The following is a 22,888-nucleotide window of genomic DNA, read 5'->3' as shown; positions in this document are numbered from 1 at the left end:
AGTAAATGCATGCAAATTGTGAAGGAAGTGAAAACATTACGCTAACACTTTCTATGAAGCTCATGTCAATGCACTGTAATGCATTACAATTTCCTCATAATACTATATAATTTTACTGTTTTAATCACAATCTAACTAATAATTGATTGAAACATTTATTTAAGATAAGCTATCTTGTAGAGGTCAGATAGCCTAGTTATACATTTAATTATGTGATTACCATTGGTGTTATAGTTCATTAAAAATAAATAAATAAAGGCTGAAGCATGGAGGCAATCTCATTTAGCCTGGAACATTCTATGACGTATGGCATGTTATATAAATACTAGTTAGTAGTTACTATAAATTTCTCCCATCCACGGCAGTTTGTCAGTGAGAACCAGGCCAGGTCTGAGGTCTCTCACTCCCCAGGCTGGAAAGACTGATCTGCCAGCCCAGGGTGCCACGCCTACACGTAGTCTGGCACAAAGATGGGCTAACTCCAGATGAAAGGACTCACTGCTGCCCTCTGATGCTTGATTCTATCGGTGCAAGGCCTCTATACGTTTACATGTCATGGTCATCTTCAGTCTGGACTATCATCTCTACACACTGACACTTGTACGAATGAATGAATGGATAGATTGTATAGTTAGTCAGTCAGTCAGTCAGTCAGTAATTGGGTCAGTCAACAACCAAATCAATGAATTAATTCATGAAATTGTCCTGTGCACTGTTACATTAGTTGCTTAAACATCAATTGTTCTGTTATAGTCGACCCATCATGGACGGTCAACATCACTGGTACTGATGTTGCGATCCAACTGAGTCGCAATACTTTCCTCTGCTTAATGCCAAGCTGCACAGGCTACTCTGGATGTTGACTGTACAATCCGCTGGGAATTTAAGCGATGTGTGCATGTTGTTGACTATGTGAACATGAACCAGAATAAGCTTGACTGGTCCCCACGCAAACGTAATTTATTTCAGGGCATTAATGTGTGTAACGGAGAATGCCTGCATACTCTGTGGAGACCACCAATGTGGTTGAAGGTAAAGCCATTTAAGTACTTACATTTAACAGAAGTGCATGTTTTGGAAAGGTTGTACATTTTAATTCAAACTCATGACAGAAACAGCAGTATATCTATCTAGTATAAATAAACCAAGTCTATGTGTGTACGACTGTACGTACGTACGTATCGTGTGTATGCGTCTGTATCCACGTAACTTGAGAACTCAAATTCAACACACACGTTCCACACTCCCACAGGGAGTGCAGTGCCCAGTGACCGGAGTCCATCGGATAGCCGGTTGTCCAGAAACGACACAAAAGCCTCTGCCCGGGTTCTGGACCTGATCACCCCTATATCTCCATATATGGAGCTGGCCTGTTCTGACACCACAATCATTGTTCTGAAATCTGCATAGACTCCATATTTGGGCATGCCTGATAAGAACTACATATGTTATAAAAGTTACACAGACATAATAACTGGGTGGGGCATTCATTTCCAACTTGCATCATTCCAACTAGGCCAGTGCCCAATGGGCACTGGCCTAGTTCTAGTCTCTGGTTTCTTAAAGATGGAGTGCCGTGGTTCCCCCCCCCCCCCCCCCCCCCCCCCCCCCACAGAAAGTGTTAAAATTATGTTTTTATGTGGCCACACCCACCGGTTCGTTAAGTATGCCTGGTTTTCACCTTAGGACCACCTACATGAACTTAAGCCTCGCCCACAGCTGTTATTGTATGATAATGTGGGAGGGGTTAGGTGTTATATGATGTCACTAAAATGGTGATATTTCGATTGGGCCTTTTGACTCAAATGCTTTCAGCTTTCAGGAAGAAACGAAAAATACACAGGGAAGACATATTTAAATATTATAACCACACCTGGGGTCCTTCTTCGGGGGTGAAGATACTAATGATGAGCAGTCTACTGGTTCTGGCTCTGGGTGTAGGAGTGCAGTTCTTTGTTGAGTCCTAAAGGAGGCAGTGTGCTCTCAGTTAAGGAATAACATGTACAACCTGTCAAGTGTGTTGGATTACAAGGCCACTGTGACTCAAATACATATACAAATACACATAGTGAAAGGATTCAGTAATCAAGATTTATTGAACCTTTCTTTAACCAGTAAAAATACATTGAGACAAAGTGCAAACATATGCACTGGCCAAGTTACACAAGTTCCATCTCACATATTTCTCTCAAGTAGCCTACACAAGAATGTAAGTGTTTAGTTTTGTTTCCTCAACATTGTAGCAATAACACTCAAAGCCTTTTGCTGAGGTATTGTGTACAGTTAGAACAGGATTCCTAAGCTTAGATTTTCAAATAGTCATTCAAATATCATAATTCTCTGTTTTGCCCATACCTTATGTATAAGCTAAGTTGATTGTCAATAAGAAAGTGCAATCATCTAAGGGTGGACCCGTTCACATTAGCTGCCTTTAAAGGAAAATCATATGCACTGCCTCCCACGAGCAATAGCATTTTCAAGGCAGCACAATTTAGAGATCTGAATGAAGATCTCAAATTCACATATTTAGGGAATAGTCTTCTTCTTATTAATATTATTTTGAATAAATGTACCCCCTATGTTTAAAACTCACTCGGTGCCAAGAACGTCTTTTACGCCTTTTTCCAATGTCGCTCGTTGCCAAGTGTGTCTTTTGACGTCTTTTTAAATATTTATTGATTTAGAATGGTCTCGCTGATATCCACCGTCTAGCAGCGTCTACGTCACTAGGTCAATGATTCCCTGCCGTCTGCCGCCATTACAAGCGCCAATCTTAGGACGCTTTTTTCTCTGAATTGAATTGAATTGTTAGGGGCTCATTATTTAATCCTCGCAACCCCACGGTTACAATATTAACGCTTCTGATGACTTTTAAAGTTATGATCGTCAGATAGGCGATTCATTTTGGGGTGAATTGTGTGGTCTTCAAAATAAAATACGCACTGCATCCAGGGGCACACAAGTTGCAGCACCGGAGTGTGGCAGCAAATGAGTTGCAACTAGAAAAAGTGCCCTTCTGGGCACAGGTCTCCACCAGGAGGATAGGAGTGTGTGTGTGTGATGTTTGGCAAAATGTTTAGGAGCAATATAAACGTGTGTGTGTGTTGTGTGTGTGTGTGTGTGTGTGTGTGTGTGTGTGTGTGTGTGTGTGTGTGTGTGTGTGTGTGTGTGTGTGTGTGTGTGTGTGTGTGTGTCGCGGCTTGGCCTGTTGTAGCGCCACCATGAGGCTGATTTGAAAACGGTCAAGTGGCATTTCTTCCAAAGCCTAGTGGGAATATGCATGCACAGTTTCACCACAATCGGACGCTGCGTTGAGTAGTTGTGGCGATTTGTACAAAACGGGTACAAAGCGGGCTACTCCTGAAAAGTTTAGGAGCCAATCGTAGCCAATGAGGGTGGATTATGAGAAATCAAACAAACCCGTCTTGATCACATGACTATGGAGAGCATGTGTACCGATTTGCGTGAAATTTGGATACAATCTGAAGGAGTAATATTAGAAAATGTGTTTTACATATGTCGGCCTTCTGGTGGCGCTATAAAGAGCAGATGTGAAACATTCCAGGCAAAGGTTTTTCCTTGGCCTCTAGGGAGTTGGCATACAAAGTTATTCACAGATCCGTGCAGTTAGAGGTAAAAACACTTTTCGGCCAGTTATAGCGCCACCATGAGGCTGAGTTGAAAATGTTCATGGGGCATTTCTTCCTCTGCCTAGTGGGAATGTGCGTGCACAATTTCACGGAAATCACATGATGTGTTCATGATTTGCAGCATTTTGTTTGAAACCGAGCACTCCTGCAAACTTTGGAAGCCAATCTTAGCCAATCAGGATGGAGTCTGAGAAATCTGAAAGACCCGTTTCGTTGAATGGCTCTAGAGAGACTGTGTACCAATTTGCGTGATGTTTGGACAAAATATGTAGGTGTACTGTCCAAAAACTTGTTTTGCACAAAGCGGCCTCCTGGTGGCGCTATAAAAGGCCATTCTGGAAATTTTGGGGCAGAGGTTCATCGTTGGCATCCAGGGAGTGTGTGTGCAAAATTTGGCATCGACCGGGTTAACGGTGCCGGAGATTAGCTGTTCACAGACGGACGGACACACGGACGGACGGACACACGGACACACGGACGGACGGACACACGGACACACGGACGGACGGACGGAGTGCAAAACAGACTCTCTCCCCATGCCTTCGGCCTGGTGGAGACAATTAGCCCTTTGCTAAGTCGCTCCCCAATCCGTCCTTGTCCAATAGGACCGGTAGCGACGTCCTTCTCCCCCATAGAGATGCATGACATGATTTCTCCATATAAATAATCGATCATTTCAGTAGCAAGAGCATCAAAATGTCTTCTAAATCTAGTCAACCAGGCAGTGCCGTCTCTACAGGGTGGGCATTGCCCCCCCAGATTGGATTTTGTGCCCCTCCAGTCCAGATTGGCCAGTAGTACCCTACCCTACCAATATTTTTATGTTTTACAAATGTTAAATCTATAAGTTCTTCATGATTATTATACATGTTCAAATTAATTGAATAGTTAATAGAAATACAAGGTTATATATGCATGCAGAAGACATTATAATGCTCAATATATTTGTATTTCTTTGTTTGTTGTTGGTGCTGCTGCATAATTGTAGCCTTTTTCGAGCATCACTTTGTTAATAGGCGACTATTTGTTATACATAGGGGGGGGGGGGTTTGGAAAAAAGTATGCCCCCCTGCTGATTTGTGCCTGGAGACGGCACTGCAACCAGGCCTGCAGTAGGCTATGCATTGGCCAAATTTGCATGACATTATTTAAATAAACAAGAAATAAATATGAGGAAATGACAGAGGGAGAAATCAACTTTTAACGACCACCCAACAGGAGTTTTCATGTTGCACAGTAAAACTACGGTCATAATAGTATTATTGCCTGGGTGGGTCAGTCGTGTAACTTTCTCGACGTTAAGCTGTGTATACTGTATGTTCAACAACACAGCCATGCAAAATAACATTGACAGCTATGAGGTGGCGAAAGCTTGACCTGCATAGCAACAGTTGCTAAACTATTTGGATTGGCTTTGGACAATCGCTTTTTGGGGTGGGATTTAGCGAAGGGCTAATTACATTCTGTTGATAATTTGTGCGATTTGACCAATTTGACTTTGACTTATACTATACAAATGTGATGTGACGGTTAGGGTTGGGGAGTCCACTTCCAAGATTCAGACCTTTATGGTTCTTTGCGTCTCAGAAACTGAGGCACACACCCAGGTCATATGGGACACACATCAAGTTTAGACAGACAGACAGACAGACAGACAGACAGACAGACAGACAGACAGACAGGGGTTTCATGAATTAATAGAAGGATGTTTTTACCTAATGTAGCAGTAGGCCTATTCATAAAATAGCAATGTCAATATTGGCTAATCAAGTGTGCTAAGCTTTCATCTGGCAGCTCTCCTGCTCTCTTTCTTTTGTACAATCAATGTCCACCAGCGCAGAACAAACTTGTGACACTTTTAGCCAGGTCAAGCCATTGATGTAACGCCTGAGTCATACATTTATACTATAAATCAGGGATATGTGGCAAGAAGCTTTATTTTATCATTATCCAATCATTTGTATAATTGATATGTTCCTTTGTCTGTCAGTAAAATATTTGCCTGATGAAGGCATATAAGGTCGAAACATTACACCATTAATAAAATAAGTTTTTGGAGATTTAAACCAGTGTTCGGATGTTTTACCTTCTCTTTGATGGCCTAAATATAGGTCCAAGATGTGCATAAAATCTACTCTAAGTTGTAAGATGCTCATAAGTCTCTGCAAGATCATAACACACTCAACTGCACACAGTCTAACAATGGAACCTGGCAATCATAGGCATTTGCAGTAATGCAGCACCATTAAATGGGAATATTTGACACCTACATACATACACATAATGCAAACTAGTGTCATTCATGCAGCAGCCTGGCACTACAAACACCATGATTTCCTATTAATAATAGTATTATTGGTTAGCCTGGAATCCAGACTGATTGCTACGTTCAATGTTTTATTAAGTTTTGTTCTCACTTCGCTAGTAGTAGTAGTAGTAGTAGTAGTAGTAGTAGTAGTAGTAGTAGTAGTTGATGTTGTACTGAGCAGCATTGATGCACTTTTAAGAAAGGAGAAAATAAATCCATTACCACCACACTGTTTGAATGTCATATGAGATGAATGCATTAGTCAAATCATTTCCTGTACTGTAGATTGGGTGGTGTCGTCCCACTCACAGAACACAAATTACAATGGCATTCTGCAGGTGCACGTGCCCACAGGAGAACTACAAATCTTGGCCAGGCGTCAGGTTAGGTTTATTTGACTGCATGTAAAGCAAAACAGGCATCTAATATAGCATAGCCTACAATAAAAAGCAAATAGAAGGTCGTTTCAGTCAACCAATCTGAGCACTAGTAATAAGTCTCGCTCTGTGTTGATGATAGACATAAAATAAACTAGATAAAGTGCCCCTCAGGGCACAGGTCTCCACCAGGGCAGGTCAGGTTGTGGCCTCCTGGTGGCGCTATAATAGGCCAATGTGAAAAGGGTGCCATTTCTTTTTGGACAGAATCTGGAGGAGTAATTTCCAAAAATGTGTTTTTCAAAAGTCGGCCTCCTGGTGGCGCTATAACAGGCCGTTATAACATTTTGGGCAGAGGTTCAACGTTGGCATCAAGGGAGTGTGTGTGCAAAATTTGGCATCGACCAGGTTAAAGGTGCCGGAGATTAGCTGTACACAGACGGACGGACAAACACACACACGGACGGACGGACGGACACACAGACGGAGTGCAAAACATACTCTCTCCCCATGCCTTCGGCCTGGTGGAGACAACTATGGCTGATGAGACCACCTAAACCCCAGAGTCCCTATTTTGTGCATATTATTTAAATGTGAAATATTTATCAAATCTAAATTGAGGATTCGCATGGTGACAAGTTGTGAGCATGTAGATTGGCAATTTTCACTATTCTTCGTATATAGTGTAGAGCTTAAGTGGTTAAAGATAATGCTACTTTGAAGAAATCTTTTCAGGCAATACAGGTGTTGCATGAAAGGCATAGATAAGAGGCTGCACCTGACCACTGTGTCTGTAATAAAATAAAAAAACACACCCTCCCATGTGTTATTGCAATAATTAGTAATACTGCATATATGCTTATTCCAACTAGAGGTCAAGTCACCTCAGGGTTGAAGTGGTCCTCGACTCCTCATAAGTCTGTACTTCATTAAACAACAGAGTTGTGTGCCAGAAATGGCAGATCTAGCCAGCCTACAACACATTGTGAGCTCATAGATCATGCTATTTTCAGCGCGCAACTCCATCGCACGAGGGAGTGTAATTTACTCTGTCTCACATGCTCTGCAAATAACCCAGGTCAGATTGTGGCCTCCTGGTGGCGCTATAATAGGCCAATGTGAAAAGGGTGCCATTTCTTCTTACGTCTGGCAATTGGATGATTTGAGGCATTTTGTTCCAAAAATGTGTTTTGCAAAAATCCACCTGTTGGTGGCGCTATAACAGGCCAATCTGAAAAGGGTGGGATATATTTCCTCAACCTAGTAGGAAAGTCTGTGAAAGATTTCACGTAAATTGCACGCTGCGTTCATGATTTGAGGCTTTTTGTTCCCAATCCTGCAAACTTTGAAAGCCAATGTTAGCCAATTAGGATGGAATATGAAATATCGGACAGTTCCGACTTGAACACATGACTATAGAGATAGTATGTAACGATTTGCGGGATTTTTGGACAGAATCTGGAGGAGTAATTACCAAAAATGTGTTTTTCAAAAGTCGGCCTCCTGGTGGCGCTATAACAGGCCGTTATAACATTTTGGGCAGAGGTTCAACTTGGCATCAAGGGAGTGTGTGTGCAAAATTTGGCATCGACCAGGTTAACGGTGCCGGAGATTAGCTGTACACAGACGGACGGACACACACACACGGACGGACGGACGGACACACGGACAGAGTGCAAAACATACTCTCTCCCCATGCCTTCGGCCTGGTGGAGACAACTATGGCTGATGAGACCACCTAAACCCTATTTTGTGCATATTATTTAAATGTGAAATATTTATCAAATCTAAATTGAGGATTCGCATGGTGACAAGTTGTGAGCATGTAGATTGGCAATTTTCACTATTCTTCGTATATAGTGTAGAGCTTAAGTGGTTAAAGATAATGCTACTTTGAAGAAATCTTTTCAGGCAATACAGGTGTTGCATGAAAGGCATAGATAAGAGGCTGCACCTGACCACTGTGTCTGTAATAAAATAAATAAACACACCCTCCCATGTGTTATTGCAATAATTAGTAATACTGCATATATGCTTATTCCAACTAGAGGTCAAGTCACCTCAGGGTTGAAGTGGTCCTCGACTCCTCATAAGTCTGTACTTCATTAAACAAAAGAGTTGTGTGCCAGAAATGGCTGATCTAGCCAGCCTACAACACATTGTGAGCTCATAGATCATGCTATTTTCGGCACGCAACTCCATCGCACGAGGGAGTGTAATTTACTCTGTCTCACATGCTCTGCAAATAACCCAGCCTGTACATTAATCTCATCCAGTCCAGTGTGTCATTGACATACACAGGTGTGCTCAGGTACTGATATGATCTTGGCTTCATAACAATGATGCAGGTGTTTACTTAGGGATGTGTGAAAGATATGTTTGCCTTACCCTCCCACCTATACTGGAAGAAAAGAAAGAAATCAGAAGATTTCACAATACCTGAAACTGTGGATATGTGGTGGAGAATGTGTTTCACCTTTTCCTTTTTTCACACAAAAATAAAGCTAGCCTGTACATTTGGATTTCAAATTTCTTTATTTAATTTTCTTTCTTTCTTTGTTTTAATTATGTTTTAGAACTAATAAACAAACTACATTGCCAGCATTCAGTTTGGAACCAGTCACAGGATGCTACTGTATACTGTCGAGTTGGGTTCTAATCTACAATAACGAGGGAACTGGCACTTCCTGGTTACCTCAGTAATACCAGTAAGACGCCCTTTAGGGCGAGGTCGCGTGCATGCATCCACCTCGGTGGCGGCAGACTGCTGGGTGAGCGCTGGCACTTTGGCATGGGGGGTCAGATCAACATGTGGAATGAATTCTGTACCAGCCATAATTATATTGAGCGTGTCTTGAGTGTACAGGGTTTGATGAGGTCAGATCAACATAAAGAATGTCAGAACATGTCAGCTCCATATATGGAGATCTAAGGGTGGCAGCGGGGCAGTGTCTTGAGTGTACAGGGTTTGATGAGGGCCCAGGTAGGACCGGGCCTTAAGTTTCGGGCCTGTTGAGAACTCTAGTTTTCGCCGGCTGCCGGGCACGGCTGCACTAATAACTTTGTGGCGGGCCCATCTAGAGTTTGAATGGACAGGTATCAGTCAAAAGGGAGACATCGAAGAGGGTGGGGAAGGATCAACATATGTGGAATGTCAGACTCAGAACAGGTCAGCTCCATATATGGAGATGGAGGCATGATGTCACGAGGCGTGACCATAAATGGAGGCGTGATGTCACGAGGCATGACCATATATGGAGGTGTGACGTGACACACGGAAATGCAGGTTTTCATAGTAAATGCGGCCTACGGTCGCATTTATTCTGGCCTCCAAATACAATGATTATAATGAGTACTGCTCTAAGTGCACAACAGGTACTAGGTGCGAGTGGCATAAATTCTCACCCTAGTTCTCATTAAAACATAACCATAGAATTCAAGACACCTACACTGTGAAATTCTCAGTGTTCATTTAACTGTGTACAAATAAACACTAATATTGTACTGTGTATGACATTGTTTTATTATTTTTCAATAGGGTAAAATAATAGAATAAATATATGGCAGCTATATTGTCACTACTGTACAGTACATCCATGTACAGTACATCCATGTGCTTTTATTAAGATGCTGGAAAGATACTAGGGTATGTGTTGTTGAAAGATGCCAAACATACCAAATGTCATAATTTGTCATTACGCTAATTGGTGATTTACGTCACTTGACCCGGGACAGTATTTGTGAGACTAATACCTCTATTGTCGTTTGACAAGAGTGAACATCAAATGATTGACTGACTGGGACACCCAAGAGATAAGTCTGCATGACTTTTGTGGGTAGGGGGCTGGCCTGGGAAATTCATGTATATTAGACCACAAACAGCAAGACCAGTGTCACAATGTGCAAAATGGAGAGGTCAAGTGGAGGAATGCCCATTCTTCTTCAGTTGGTTTTGATACAAGGTAAGCTTTCCTGCAACTGATCTAACACTACTATTAAAGAACAACATGTATCTGAAATGTATTCATCTTTACCGTGACTGCAAGATATGTGTTCAACTGACATCACCATCTTATACTTTAATCTGACACATCAACACATAATGTTTTGTGAAGATATTCTTTGCTATGCTTGCACAGTGATAGAACAGTGATTATGTGTTACTTCATTTAATTCTGTAGTAATGTAAAAAGTGAATCTTTCATATTCTAGATTCATTACACATAAAGTTAAATATTTCAAGGCTTTTTTTATCTTGATGATTACTGCTACAGCTAATTACAGATCATGAAAATAATAAAAATCCAGTATCTCAAAATGTATTACATAAAATTACTGTGGCACTGCTGTTCAGATGTTATGGAAGCCCAGGTTGCTTTGATAGTGGCCTTCAACTTGTTTGCATTGTTGGGTCTAGTGTCTTCCCCCTCTCTTTACAATACCCCATAGAAGACCCTTTTTGATTGAACAGTTTGTAGCAAAAGCGCTCAAACTTTCTTCTTTTCCTGTCTTGATCTCCTTACACTGGAAAAATGACATGATGGGATCTATGCACAAAAAAATATCTCACCCACTTTTTTGCCTGTAAAACTGTGATGTGGCATTTAAAGCTGATTCAGATTCAGATTCTAGGGTTCAGGTCAGGTGAGTAGGCTGACCAATCAAGCACAGTTATACCAAGGCACTTCCATGCTTCTGTCTTTTTGTGGCTTTCCCTTTATTTTATATTTTTATGGAGGGACAGACAGTAGGCTGACAGGAAATGGGGAGAGAGATGGGGGGAAGACATGCAGTAAAGGCCGTCGGGATCGGGAGTCGAACCCGCGGCACACTGCCAGACTGGATTACCAGCCAAGGTGCCTGGACCACTGAGCCATGGCCCAGGCCTCTGCTGGCAAGCTTGATGGAGGGTTCCTTTTTTAGCAGAACTTGGCACCTGCCCACAATGCCAAAACTGGTTTGACCATGGTATTTACTATGCTTGATTGACTCTCCTGACCCGAAACCCATATTATGGGGGAAAGAAAAAAAGCCTATAGAAATACTCACACTTACAGTATATGCTTATTCCCCAGTGGTGCTGGCCTCTAGTGCCTTGCAGGTCGTGCCCTCTGGCAACCCTTCCAGCGTTGGGGTCACACTGACGCTGGCTCTATCGCCTCCGACCACCGTGACGGGCGGGAGCTGGTCAGTGGGTGACAACGTCATCGTCAACTGGCAGGCGGGTCAGCAGGGGGTGTTCCCTGCATACACTGGCAGAGCCTCTGTAGACATGAACACCGCAACCCTCACGCTGACCTCGGTCACCGTGGCTGACTCAGGGGATTACATCATGCTGGGCACCGCACCGTCCCAACTCAGGGCGAACGCTAACATAACTGTTTTAGGTGAGATTGGATCTATGCATGTAACGTATGAATATTAGCAAGTATGATTTCTGGTTCATTCAACAAAAACAAAAAAAAGAGGAATTGCAACAACAAAAACCATAAAGTGCTGTCTGATAGGTGGTATGGATAGGTGTATACGGCTTCCATGTGAATATGGTGAATCGCACTGTTAAATTACACCTAGAGAAGTTCAAGGGTTTTAAGTTCCACATCAAGGCCCATTGTTCAGAAAAGGGACGTTTGCAATACATGAGAGAAATGAGAGAGGGTGAGTTGTAATAACGATGTATTGTGTGAGGATTAGATAAAGACGTCTCACAGTGAAAGAAAGAAAGAAAGAAAGAAAGAAAGAAAGAAAGAAAGAAAGAAAGAAAGAAAGGAAAGAAAGAAAGGGATCGAGGGAGGGAGGGAGGAAAGAAGGAAGTAAAATAAGAGGATTCAAGTGGAATACACAAACATGCATGCACGCACACACACAAGCAGCAGACACATACACACACACACACACACAAAAACCCCACAGCCCAGCTAGAGTAAATTAACTAGAGCAAGAGAGTGAGAGAGAGATGGAAAGAGTGTTTGCTCTTAAGAGGCCAGGTGTAACATTGGACCAATATACAGTATAGGGGAGGTCACAAGAAAGAAAAAACAAAACATGTGATAACAATTTGAAATTGTATTGTTTTCCTTCATTAAGGAACTCCAAGAAACAAACAACAGAACTGAGTAACAATTAAAAAAAATAAAAATAAAAAAGTTGGTCACAAAAAGAACTGAATAACAAGTTACTGTCTTGTGTGTTTTGGGTTAACCACAAACTTTGAACAGTAAATAGAAAACCTGTGTATGTTATGATTCTACCACCATTTTCTTTACATAATGTGCCCTTTGGATAGCTTGCTCGCTCACCCTGTAGCCTAACTACCTCCACCGCCACACAGACACACAAGGATAAGTATATAGGAGAAACAGCATACTGTATCATAAAAACACATTCCTCCATCTTTCCAACGGCCCCTTCCTTGTGAAGCCTGATTTACTATACAAAAATAGCTGATCTACAAGCTCACAACGGGCAACAGCTTCGACCCGTTATGAGCTTGTAGATCTGCTATTGTCGGTGTGGGACACCGTTGTACAGTGAAGAATAAATGAGGCGCCATTGTGGCCATTCACTCTGTTATCAACTCCTCAGAACCTGGTGCTGTTGTGTCAATAACTCCTGACACCGCATGAGTTTTAACGTTATTGATTGTACAAAAGTGAGACAATTATCTTGGTTAAAGGTTGGTAGATAACTTGAGTCATGGGTTAGCAAAATGTTTTTACAGACTGAGACCTGTATCTGAGCTTTTCAAGTTGGCTATTGAGCTATTACAATAGACCTATGTATTTGTATTATATTATATATCTGTAAGAACTGTTATGATTGTTTTCTCAAAAGGCATTGCCCAGCAATGGAGAAAGGAGCTCTTGAATTGCCGTTCCAACATAAAAAATAATATTATCTCAAAATGTTGGTGAGATGGAAGCAAAAGCCTTTGTCTTTTCTTGCCCCCTACAGCACCAGTCTCCAATGTAGTCATAACCCACAATACTACAGACTATGTGGAGTTCGACACAGCAGTCCTCACCTGCTCTGTATCCTCTGGTTCATCCCTCTCTTACCTGTGGCTCAATGGCAGCTCTGATGTCACAGCCAGTGAGGGAGTTCAGCTTGGTGATGGAGGCTCCACTCTCACCATGGTCAATGTGACCCGCTATGACCAGGGACCGTTCAGGTGCAATGCGTCCAATGACATCGGTGACGGAATCAGCCAGCCTGTGAACCTTACAATCAGCTGTGAGTTGGACGGCACTGATTCTGTCCATTATTCAACCTTTCTGACAGTAAATGGACAATTCAAGCCATGTTATAAATGATGTTTTCTAATTTGCTGGCTCCCTGTCCATTCTGTTTCACTTCTCCTCTGACGCTGTCCCTCTGTCTGTCTGTATCTTGCTTCCTTTGTCTCTGTGTTCCTGTTTCTTTTGATTTTGTCTCCTGTCTCCCCTTGCTCTCTCTCTCTCTCTCTCTCTCTCTCTCTCTCTCTCTCTCTCTCTCTCTCTCTCTCTCTCTCTCTCTCTCTCTCTCTCTCTCTCTCTCTCTCTCTCTCTCTCTCTCTCTCTCTCTCTCTCTCTCTGTCCATGTCTCTCTCTCTCTCTCTCTCTCTCTCTCTCCTAGATGGTCCTAACAGCATGGTGTTCACAGTGAATGGGCAGCAGAACTTCACTACCTTTAGCGTTGGGTCCAACTTGACCATGTCCTGTTCAGCACAGTCTCAACCTCCAGCTGAGTTCCAGTGGGCTTTCAGTGAGCAGGCTGTGAATGGAACGGGTCCGGAGCTGGCATTGTACAGTGCCAGTGAGGCACAGAGCGGGTCGTACTCTTGCGTGGCCTTCAACAACAAGACCAACACAAACAGTACCATAACCAAATACATCACCATAGGCGGTGAGTTTTCTTAGTGTATAAAGCAGCACCAACCTCTATGTCAGTCTGTCTACTGCTTTGTCAAGCCATTCATCTGTCTGTCTGTGCCATATATCCGTCTATCGATTGATTGAATATCAATGCATCAATCGCTCCATCGATCCAACTATAAGCTCATTTCTTACATCTCCCATCTCAGGCTCAGAGCAGCAGGCAGTCAATCTGTGGCTCCTCCCCTTCCTGTCATTATTTGGGGCCATCTTCTCAATGTCAGGTACGTTTTATTCATCAAGACAAGCTTATTAAACCCATATGTCTTAATTGAAGACAATTACTCATTTACAACAATCAGATAAATAATATAAGGGCAGTTGTATATCTTTTTCTATCTTCTTTCAATTGAAAATATGCTGCGCTCTAGGCATGGTAAAAGTCACCAGGAGGCTTACAGTCCAAACATAAATAGATCAGGAAGCCAAAAGGGATTTAAATGTATGAGTAGCTGACACGAGTACAGTATTGTCACATTATGGCCCTCTGTATGGTCTATAATTTTGACTCTAATTGTATGATTTACAATATCCAACCAAATGAGATCATATGACTCTGTAAAATGTTATTACTAGTACAATGATGATGGCCACAGGCTTATGTGTCATGATCTGTCTCTTGTTTTATTTTTTGAGGGGTGCTAGCCCCTCCTATATTCAGCTATTAGTGTAGATTTTCATCTTACACAAACATTAAATTCCCATTGACAATGAATGGAGAATTTACGTCATATGTGTCTGAGCAAATCGACATGTTACGTCATGGTGATGTAAGATGATAAGAATGCCCCTCACTTCACACAGGTGTGATTTTTACTTTAGTTTTACTAATTGAAGTAATGTTCTTGTGTTTCCTGTTGCCCTTTGTACAGTAGCTGGTGTCTGTCTTCTCTCACCCAGCCTGTGAAGTAGTGTCCTGTTAGTCGTAGCCAATCATGTGTTAATTGTCCACCGTGTTCACCTTCTTGCCAGTTCATATATGTTACTAATTCATCTCACGTTTTGGGTCCTGCATGCCCTCCTGAAACGAACGTGACAGAAATGTACTCTTGCCAACCCATCGCCCTGGGGAAACGACATCATATATTCAGTTCTGTCTCATAACTAAATTCTGGTTTACTTTTATAATAGCCTTTCCATTAACTTTCCTCGGTTAATATGCTGATATCTTGAATAGAACAGCCTATACTTGAATTGAACCCATGTTAACCTTATATACAGTATGCAACTTATAGACCTGATGTAATGAGTGAAACATTTGTACATATGCTGAACTGTGCAATTGCAATGTCACTGATTCTAACTTTGTGTCCTATTTCCACGATTGACGGCAACAATAGCCATTGAACTGACATGCTATTTTCAGTAAGAGAAACATGTGAATGAATATTATTAACACAACAGCTCTCAGCTACAGTTAAACATTAACAGTAGAAAGAGTAGATTATGGAAGAATCTGCTTGATCCTCACAGTAATCTGTCATATCTGGGAGTGGGAACCCCCCCCCACCCCAGGCACCCTGACATAAGCACAACGTGCCACTGTGTATGGATCATATGGATCATATGGTCAATATGACTAATGACTTTGTTTGTCTTCCTTTCACAGACATGTGAACCCGCATGTATCTGATGGTGATGGATCTGTGAAATGTTGTGAAGCTATATGTTCATTACCATAATATATTCTAATCACATTTTACACTGTATTAAATGTTGATCTAAAACACTGCTTGCACTATATTCAAATAAATATTTTTTGCACACAAGGAACAGCCTATATATTTCCAGAAGCAGGGTGATCTCATAAGCTAAATACCTAAGAAAGAGACCAGAGTCTTAAATTAAGTGATATTTTATTATAAGGTCGCTGCAGCAAAGCTGACACAAAACAAAGGGGGTATTAAATCAACTGGCAAAGACAAGATTTCATGTTCAATTTAGTGTTTCTGCATATGTGTATGCATCACCGTTTCCAGTACAGATACCTCTCTAATGGTAATGGGAGCAAACAAACCCCCAATGGCAAAGAGGCTGCACTCTTTTATCTTTTTTAACTGATAACCTACAGAATATAGGCATCGCCCCTCCAGCTCTCCTGGAGAGAATGTCAACCTTCTACAATGTTATCCTTTAATGGCTGCCATACTGTTAACATAAAGGAGTATTGCAGAGAGGTTTATATCAGGGCATACTGTAATCCCACATGCATGCATTCCTTGTTCATCATCTCTAGGGAGGCACCAAACTGTCATCACAGGTCGGTACCCAGCAGAGACTGGTACTAAGGAAACAAAGCAGCGTGCTGGTCACAGTGACCTTAAAGTACAAATTGTGTACTCAACTTAACTCAACTGGAACTCATAGAAGTTGCCATTTTAACCCATTAAGACCTAAGGCCGATTCTACTGTAACTAAGTCATCCTCAAACTTTTTTGTGCCAAGGACGAAGGACCCGCAAAATTATATTTTGTTAGTTCTTGAGTTTGTTTATTTATAGCATATGAAATTGATGACTTGATGAGCTGTGAATGGATCACTGGAAGAGGGGATGAAGAGCAGGAGATGAGAGCATGATGGTGAAGAAATGTTGTGAGGGGATAGCAAGCAAAGGGGCTAAGGAAAGAGAGGGAGAACAAAAATGAGACAAAGGACTGAGAGGCATGATGTGAGGGGTTGAGGGATTGGAGGATGAGGGGAAGAGATAGAAGTGGATGAGGAGGACAAGGAGCTGAGGAGTGAGAGACACAGGTGAGGATGACAGTTGCAGGGGTTGAGGAGAACGCTGAGTATTTGGCTTGGGGTCCTGTTATGATCCTATAGGATAGGGTCATATGTGTGTATTTTTCTGTGTGTCGCCCTGTTTGTCATTTCCCCCCATGTGTCTGATTGGCTCCCAGGCAGGCATAGTTTTAATGAAGTTAGGTTTAGGGTTAGGTTTAGGCATAGGCATAGTTGCAAAAACGATAACTGTCAATCACATTGACTACTGGCCAATCACAGCAGGGCTAGAACGTTGGTGGGATACATAATAACGCCTCATTGGTGTATGTGTGATTGAGTGGTGAGGAGTGACTGATTGAAGACCAGCTGCCGGTGTGAATGGTGACTGAGTGGTGACTGAGTGTGAGTGGCTAACCTTTAGGTGGAACCAGGGTAGGCTGGTGATTGGCTCCTGTGAGGAGCTCAAATATAAAGCTGGAGGGCTGGCTGGATCCAGCATTCAGATGTCTTCCTCCTTGCCAGCCTCCAACAACACCAGTGGATTTCTGTGTTTTTAGGTTTAGAGGTGTCACTGTTGGCATGAGTTCCCAATTGGTAGTGTATGGGGTGGGTGTCCTTTCTTTTGTGTTCTTCATTGATCCTGTGCTTCTGTAGTAAGAGTAGGTAAGAGAGTGCATTATTTTTTGGTTTAAGGTAAGCATAGTTTTTGCTTGCTTAATAGGATTTGATGTTCATGGCCCACCCTAAGATAACTTTCTCATGTAATGTCACTTTTGTAAATAAATTACTGTATTTTTTTTACTTTTAAACTGGTGTCGATGATTGTGTTTGGGGACCGGGAAGGAGGGAGTACACTTTTGTTTTGCGTCTTAGGCTCTGCCAGTCTTAACAAATTGTAGACACATACAGTATACTGTTCTGTATCCACAGGTTTCCCAAAATAATTCCCAAGGAGCTTACTGGGGGAATGTGGTGTGCCATTATCTGTTATCAATCATTCAATTAATTTGAGGGATCAAATCAGTCACTGATAATGTGGGGACGCAACATAATAGAAACCCTTAAGATCTCCCTCCACATAACTGATTCAAATTAATGATGAATCTTATCAAGCGCTGAAGTCACTAAGCACCATTTAATCCCCATGCAGATATTCAGCTGTCACAGCAGCACCACGCAGTAAGAATGAAACACAGGGCAGGAGTTAAGGCCTATTCATAGTCCAGTTTTCGGTGATGAGGTGACCACCGATATCACAGAAACTACAACATGACGTCACTGAGCGGCCGTGAAGAGTAAACCACCGCGCTCTCCCCAGCTCTTCGCTGTTTTTACTCGCCACCGAAACAGTGGTCACCTCTTCACCGAAATCTCAACTATGAATAGGTATTTTGGCTACTGCTAAGAGCATGTGTCAAGAGCTATTGATCATTCATTTGAATCAGGTGGAGGGAGATATTGTAGGGCAGAGGACAGAATAATGTGGCCCTTTCTGAGGTTGTGTTCCCACTTTATCATTGACTGACACAGGTCACTAAAATTACTATTCCGTATTTTAGCCGTGACCGTGACGTGATCGCAGAGATACTTCCGGGTCCCATTTTTGTGTCGCTTTTGTGTCCCCATAGAGTTATACTGTGTTCCTCCGTCGGACTAAATCTGACAAACAACCACGAAAGTCTCATTTTACCGCTTTCCTTGCAACAACAAAGCTACTGGTATCCCAAATCGGGCTGTAACAGGCCATCTGCCCCACACTGAATACTATCGGAGGATCAGGATGTGTCACATCAACCTAAAAGAAGGAGCATATTGAGCAAACGCCTTGGTGAAAGTGTTGTGTTGTCAACTGTGGGTCATACAGATACTGTCTCAGTCTCTCAAAAGATCCTTGCTCAGCATCCTCGACTGGGCCATTTCAGAAATGGAAAACAGATTCTCAAAGAAGAATTTAGAACTAATGACAGCCATATCAAGCCTTGTACCCTATTCTGAGAGATTTCTAGACTCCACCTTGTTGCAGCCTTTGCATGCACTTGCTGGAACTGGAAAAGACTATGCAACTCTGAAAAGCGAACTCATTGTTGCAAAGCCAATGTTGGCCAAGATATAGTGTCCAACCGAAACAGACCTGGCCACTGTGTCTAAACACATGAAGACATACAAGAAAGCATTTCCTGTGTTGCACAAGTTGTATGTGACAGCCCTTGTAATTGGTGTGTCTTCAGCTTCATGTGAGAGTTCCTTCTCCATGCTGGCACGTGTCCTAACCCCCTACCGTCGCACCATGTTGCACGACAGAAAAAAGAACTTGCGGTCATCTTGGCACATGAGAAATCTATAACAAATACATTGGACATGGATGAATTTGTTACCATTTTTGCCAGGACAAACAGAAGACTCATGTTATAGAGATAGATAGAGAGAAAAAAGAAAAAATAAAGAAAATAAAGAAAAAAAGATAAATGTGTCTGTGTCCTACAATTTACAATTTAGGCATTTAGCAGACGCTCTTAATCCAGAGCGACTTACATTAAGCAAGAACAAAAAGCATGGGAATACATCACATATATAACTAGAAAAAGTGCCCTTCTGGGCACAGGTCTCCACCAGGAGGATAGGACTGTGTGAGATGTTTGGCAAAATGTTTAGGAGTAATATAAACATGTTTGCCTTTGATGGCAATTGGATGATTTGAGGCATTTTGTTCCAAAAATGTGTTTTGCAAAAATCAACCTGTTGGTGGCGCTATAACAGGCCAATGAGAAAAGGGTGGGATATATTCCTCAGCCTAGTAAGAAAATGTGTGAAAGATTTCACGTAAATTGCATGCTGTGTTCATGATTTGAGGCTTTTGTTCAAAACGGGGCAATCTTGCAAACTGTGAAAGCCAATTATAGCCAATTAGGATGGAATATGAAATATCGGACAGATCCGACTTGAGCACATGACCATAGAGATACTGTGTAACGATTTGTGAGATTTTTGGACAAAATCTGGAGGAGTAATATCAAAAAATGTGTTTTACAAAAGTCGGCCTCCTGGTGGCGCTATAAAAGGCAGATGCGGAAAATGCAGGTCAAAGGTTTGTCCTTGGCCTCTAGGGAGTGTGCATGCAACGTTTCATGCAGATCGGTGCAGTTTTATGTAACAAATGTGAAAAGCTGCCTCATGGTGGCGCTATAACAGGCCGTTCTGGAAAATGTGGGGCAGAGGTTCATCGTTGGCATCCAGGGAGTGTGTGTGCAAAGTTTGGTATCGACCGGATTAACGGTGCTGGAGATTAGCTGGTAACGGACGGACGGAAGGACACACGGACGGACACACACACACACACACACACGGACGGAGTGCAAAACATACTCTCTCCCCATGCCTTCGGCCTGGTGGAGACAAAAAGCATTTATCAAGAAACATGCGTAAGCTAAGAACGTGGCTAGAACATATCTATATAATGACACTGTACATATAAACTAGAAAAAGTGCCCTTCTGGGCACAGGTCTCCACCAGGAGGATAGGACTGTGTGAGATGTTTGGCAAAATGTTTAGTAGTAATATAAACATGTTTGCCTTGTATGGCAATTGGATGATTTGAGGCATTTTGTTCCAATCAACCTGTTTTGCAAAAATCAACCTGTTGGTGGCGCTATAACAGGCCAATGTGAAAAGGGTGGGATATATTCCTCAGCCTAGTAAGAAAATGTGTGAAAGATTTCACGTAAATTGCATGCTGTGTTCATGATTTGAGGCTTATGTTCAAAACGGGGCAATCTTGCAAACTGTGAAAGGCAATTATAGCCAATTAGGGTGGAATATGAAATATCGGACAGATCCGACTTGAGCACATGACCATAGAGATACTGTGTAACGATTTGTGATTTTTGGACAGAATCTGGAGGAGTAATATCCAAAAATGTGTTTTACAAAAGTCGGCCTCCTGGTGGCGCTATAAAAGGCAGATGCGGAAAATGCAGGTCAAAGGTTTGTCCTTGGCCTCTAGGGAGTGTGCATGCAACGTTTCACGCAGATCGGTGCAGTTTTAGGTAACAAATGTGAAAAGCTGCCTCATGGTGGCGCTATAACAGGCCGTTCTGGAAAATGCGGGGCAGAGGTTCATCGTTGGCATCTAGGGAGTGTGTGTGCAAAGTTTGGCATCGACCGGGTTAACGGTGCCGGAGATTAGCTGGTAACGGACGGACGGAAGGACACACGGACACACACACGGACGGAGTGCAAAACATACTCTCTCACCATGCCTTCGGCCTGGTGGAGACAACTATACATATATACTATACTATGCTGTACATATATACTATGAAGTGCTATGACTACATATTTGTGCCGGTCCCAAGCCCGGGTAAATGCAAAGGGTAGTGTCAGGAAGGGCAATTGGGTTAGCATACTGTTGGTCAAAGAAGGAGAAGATGTATGAACTGATATGATGATAGTATAGTTTTCTATGCATTTCGGGGGTTTGGGGGGATTTGACACCCCAAAAATGTTTCGCCCGCGTCTGCCCACCGTAGTGGGCCTGGCTAAATCCGGCCCTGATGCAGAGCTGATATCTTTCTGAAATGTTTGTCATTGTTTAAGCAAGATAGAGAAGCATTCGCTAACATTGTGACATAATGTTCCTGGTTGGAGCAACCATGCAGTGAATTGGAAAAGTTGATGGATGATTATGATAAAATATAAACTTTAATAATACGTTCATAAGTGGAGTTGAGTGGTTCCCATTGACTTTTGTAAGACTAGTGGTATGTATGGTATGTAACTTTTTCAGTGTAATTTTGTCCTGGACATACATTGTCATGTCTGATTTGGACTTTGTCCAGCCAATGGTTAACTGGAGCCCTCCTTTAAATAAAAGGAACATGCGTGCGTGCGTGCGTGCGTGCGTGCACGTGCTCATGCGCCATGTGTGGGACTGTGAGAGAGGGTCTCTTTCCTGCTAAATCATGTCAATATTGTATTCGTCCATTTGCAAAGATATAGGAAGCAATGGATACAGGTCCAGTGATTACATATAGGCCTAAAGTAGCCTAGATAATCCAATTTTCTGCTTTGCAAGGCTACTATATGTGGAGATAACAAACCCAAATACTTAAATGTTACTAAACAAAGGCCTTGCATCTTCATATCTCAAGGTTCAAGGTTTAAGCTTATCTCGCAGCCAGCGGTCACATACAACAGAATATAAAAGGTCAACATCAAAACCAATCGCACAGCTTGTACAGGTAAGTATAGTGAAAAGTTTTAATTTTAAATTGTAGGTTGTGCAAGGAATGCAACCATGTGCTATCTGCCATTAACTATTTTTTTACAGTATCAAGCACATTCGCCCCAAAAGACGACTAGGGGGTTTATGCCTGTTATGAAGACTTGCGAGTCTGTTCTTTTTTTTGGACAGATTTAAGTTTCCAAATGAAATTACACAATAATACAAAAAGTTCAAACTGATTCAATGCAACTTCTGTAAAAGAGAGTCATATCTCAGTAGAATATTGTTCTGTACAGAGAGTCATATCTCAGTAGAATCTTGTTCTGTAGGCCTAGACAGTTATCTTCATTTGTAATAAATATAAGCTATTCATATACCGGTAATACATTATTAATTTCATAATTTGTGAACTGTTGTGATGTTTTGTGAGCATACATCTGACAAGACGTGACAATACATTCAATATAATATAATCCGAACCGTGCTTTATTTATTTATTCACCATTTTCATTGCTTCCCAGCTGATTGGTTTCTATTTCTATGTAACATGCATGACTTAGGTTTACTGTAAATCTCATTGGACACTCCCAGTTGTGTCTACCAATAACATCCAGTCAAGTAAAAATGGACAAACACGGTAGAACAAGGTGTGGCCAGGCTGATCTATGAGGTAAGGTGATGGTGGGGTGGGTGA

At 42.0% G+C, this 22,888-nt stretch overlaps 1 protein-coding gene across 1 annotated transcript; it reads left to right on the top strand.

Annotated features, from left to right (window-relative positions):
* Window positions 1-992: 992 nt before the first annotated feature.
* LOC306925078 (cell adhesion molecule CEACAM6-like) lies at window positions 993-16,597 on the top strand (the record flags this gene model as incomplete). The annotated part of the gene is made up of 7 exons (XM_079503759.1): window positions 993-1,032; window positions 11,411-11,722; window positions 11,910-11,993; window positions 13,290-13,568; window positions 13,950-14,219; window positions 14,398-14,472; window positions 16,485-16,597. The coding sequence occupies 7 exons, from the start codon at window positions 993-995 to the stop codon at window positions 16,595-16,597; spliced, it is 1,173 nt and encodes a 390-aa protein (XP_079359885.1).
* Window positions 16,598-22,888: the final 6,291 nt, after the last annotated feature.

This window comes from Electrona antarctica (assembly GCF_951216825.1).
Source record: "Electrona antarctica genome assembly, chromosome: 6".
Classification (NCBI taxonomy): Eukaryota; Metazoa; Chordata; class Actinopteri; order Myctophiformes; family Myctophidae; genus Electrona; species Electrona antarctica.
Note: the sequence above shows the minus strand (reverse complement) of the source record. Positions and strands in the feature narration are given on the sequence as shown.